Below are 3,345 nucleotides of genomic sequence, written 5' to 3' on the forward strand. Positions count from 1 at the left end.
CTTATATAAGAATAAAATGCTTTGGGATTCTCCTCAATTCTGCTCGCTGAAGCTATTTCATGACCCCTTTCAGCCCACTTGATTCCTCGTTTAAGACTTGTCCTGCTCTTCTGATATTCCTTCAGGGCCCATTCTGTTCTTAGCTGCCTTGACCTTATGTACGCTTCCCTTTTCCTCTTGGCTAGTTGTACAATTTCTCCTGTCATCCACGAATCTTGCCTTTCCTATCCTTTGCCTTCAACGGGACATGCCTATCCTGCACTATCTTTAACCTATCTTTGAAAACCTCCCACATATCAAATGTGGACTTCCCTTCAAATAGCTGTGTTCTATCCACATTTCCAAGCTCCTGCCTAATTTTGATATAATTGGCCTTGGCCCAGTTTAGCACTCTTCCCTTAGGACCACTCTCTTCTTTATCTGTGAGTATTCTAAAACTTACAGAATTGAGGTCACTGTTCCCAAAGAAATCCCCCACCACAACTTCTACCATCTGGCCTGGTTCGTTCCCCAGTACCAGATCCAATGTGGCCCCTTTTCACGTCAGATTATTGACATGCTGCCCTAGAAAACTCTCCTGGACGTTTGTTACAAATTCTATCCCATCCAGACCTCTGACACTAAGTATATCCCAGTCAATGTTGGGAAAATTAAAATTTCCCATCACCACCACCCTTTACCGCTACATCTTTCCATAATCTGTTTACCTATTTGTTCTTCTACCTCACGCTCACAGTTGGGAGGCCTGCAATACAGCCCCAACAATGTAACTGCACCCTTCTTATTTCTCAGCTCCACCCATAATGCCTCACTACTCAAGACCTTCATAGTGTCCTCCTTTAGCACAGCCGTGATATCATCCCTGACCAGCAATGCAACTCCCCCCCTCCTTTTACTTCCCTCCCTGTCCTGTCTGAAGCGTCTATATCCTGGAACATTTAGTTGCTTCAACCAAGTTTCTGTGATGGCAATAACGTCATACTTCCAGGCACCAATCCAAGCCCTAAGTTCATCTACCTTACGCACTATACTCCTTGCATTAAAGTAGATGAATTTCGGGCCACCAGTTCTTTTGCGTTCATCTGCTCACTGCCTACTCTTCCCTTTAGAAAAACCATAATTGGATAAACAATGAAATTACTTGAATTCTTCCAGATTCTTTCATTGCTTCAGAATGCCAAGTGCAACGCTGCCAGTTTGAGTACTTTTTGAGGTAAAATTCATAGAATCATAGAGTCCCTACAGTGTGGAAACAGGCCATTTGCCCTAATAAGTCCACACCAACGCTCTGAAGAATAAACCAACCGGACCCATTCCTGTACCCGATTACTTTACATTTCCACTGATTAATGCACCTAACCTAACCATCCCTGAACACTATGGGCAATTTAGCCTGGCCAACTCACCTAACCTGCACATTAGATTAGATTAGATTAGATTAGATTACTTACAGTGGGGAAACAGGCCCTTCGGCCCAACAAGTCCACACCGCCCCGCCGACGGGGTCTCTGGCGCTGTGAGGCAGCAGTGCTAACCACTGTGCCACCGTGCCGCCCACATCTTTGGATTGTGGGAGGAAACCCGGGACAAACCATCGCAGATGTGGGGAGAATGTGCAAACAGACAGTCTGGTTGTTGTTGTAATTGGGAGCAAAAGCAACAGCCAATTAGTGAATTGAAAGGACCCCTCCAAACAATGATTTAATTATTAAAAATTAAACGTGGTAGAGCCATGTGGTCAGCATAGGAGCATTTGTGGAGAGAGAAACAGATTAAATATTTTGGATCAATGAGCTTTCATCAGAATTGGATAGTGACTGAGTAATCTGTTTTATTTGTTGATATAAAATTTATTTCTATTATTTAGATTGAGGGATCATCCAAACAATAGCACCAGTAATAGTGTAGCACTCCCATTGTACTGCCCTGAATTATTAGCTTGGATTATGAGCTGAGGGGCCTGATGAGCTTGAGTTCATGACTTTCTGACTCAGGCAAAAGTCCAACCATAAACCAAGAGTGATACCTTTAAGATAAGACAGGACTTGGCTGTGATGCCCATGAAGATTGAATAGCTCACTGACCATGTTTGGGCACATAGTTGAAGACTTGGTCATGGATTCCTTGGTTCTCATTAGCCTTGGGGCTCTAATCAGATTCTTCAGGAAGGAGGGATAAAAATGTTTTCGAGTGAAAGATGTGGAAGGTTTTAATCAATAGATATTTGGTCTGTCTTCTTTTCTCTTGTTAGGTGTTCAAAATCGAAAGGGGTCTCAATTTATCAGAATGGAAATGCCTCACTGGTGTTGCTCTCTGTAGACACATCTGTTGCAAAGAACTCCACATATCTGAAATGTGAATTGCAAATCTGTGCTGAGAACCAATGTGCCTGCACCAATCGCGTGAGTGAAAAGCACATTGTTTGTCACTATTCAGTGAACGACTTGTTTCCATATGTAACGTTAGAATTGTGTTCCAGTTAGTGTTTATGACAGAGACAAGGGGCCAAATGGCCTTCTCTTTCTGAATGCATCATTCTATCATTTTCTCTGCTTATTAATACCTGCCAAAACTCTTGACCGGTTAACAGGTTAAACCACTGTCAGAGCCTCAAACCAGAAAAATAGTCATAAAGGACAGCCTTAATCCATTTCTATCTCCAAATTATTTTTCTGTCTTTCTCCTCTTGCTCAAGTGAGAGTGACCATGTGAAGATCTAATTCTGGAAATGCTGACAGCACCTTCCCATTGACAGCTGGCAAGGGAACTCTGTTTTGATCTGTTGATTTTAACAGATATGAACATCGGCTTATAAGTTGGGTTGTCAATTTGCTATAATCCATTTAGCCTTCCTGCATCAAGTTGGGTTCTACTTCAATGAATCTATTTTGATTTTGGGGAGCATTGTTCTGATATTTGACGCTTCCCTCATCCAGATCCAATCTGTAAGTTCTTGTTTTTTTTCTGTTTCACTTCCTGGTGTTGGGATGCTGAGGTAAATTGTACCACTGTGTGAGCTCAGACTCAGGGTTAAACATGAACTTGGTTGCTCTATGGGACTCAGAGCCACATCAAGTGTCTGTTTACATGCTTCATGTTTTATTTTGTTTGTTAAAAGAATTATTACATTTCTGAGGAAGTCCTACTTTAGCAGGACACTCAAAATGTCAGAACAACTGTTCATTCTAAGTCTGTCCAAGAGAAAGGCTGCAGTAGTGGGTACAGTGAATTCTTTCTTGATTATATGTTTTTGGAGATAAGTCTCTTGTTTAAACTTAAAATATAAGCCATATCTATTAATTTAACCTGGGGCAGTGTTTGTAGAGGAATAAGACGGTGTTATTT

The 3,345-nt window shown here is 41.7% G+C and overlaps 1 protein-coding gene across 1 annotated transcript in view; it reads left to right on the forward strand.

The window, feature by feature from the left end:
- Positions 1 to 3,345, forward strand: part of LOC122555580 — a 59,122-nt gene that overhangs the window by 47,582 nt on the left and 8,195 nt on the right. The window contains exon 11 of the mRNA XM_043701607.1: positions 2,252 to 2,402. Coding sequence (XP_043557542.1) covers positions 2,252 to 2,402 — 151 coding nt within the window. The remainder of the gene's footprint in view (positions 1 to 2,251; positions 2,403 to 3,345) is intronic.

This window comes from Chiloscyllium plagiosum, chromosome 12, assembly GCF_004010195.1.
Source record: "Chiloscyllium plagiosum isolate BGI_BamShark_2017 chromosome 12, ASM401019v2, whole genome shotgun sequence".
Classification (NCBI taxonomy): domain Eukaryota; kingdom Metazoa; phylum Chordata; class Chondrichthyes; order Orectolobiformes; family Hemiscylliidae; genus Chiloscyllium; species Chiloscyllium plagiosum.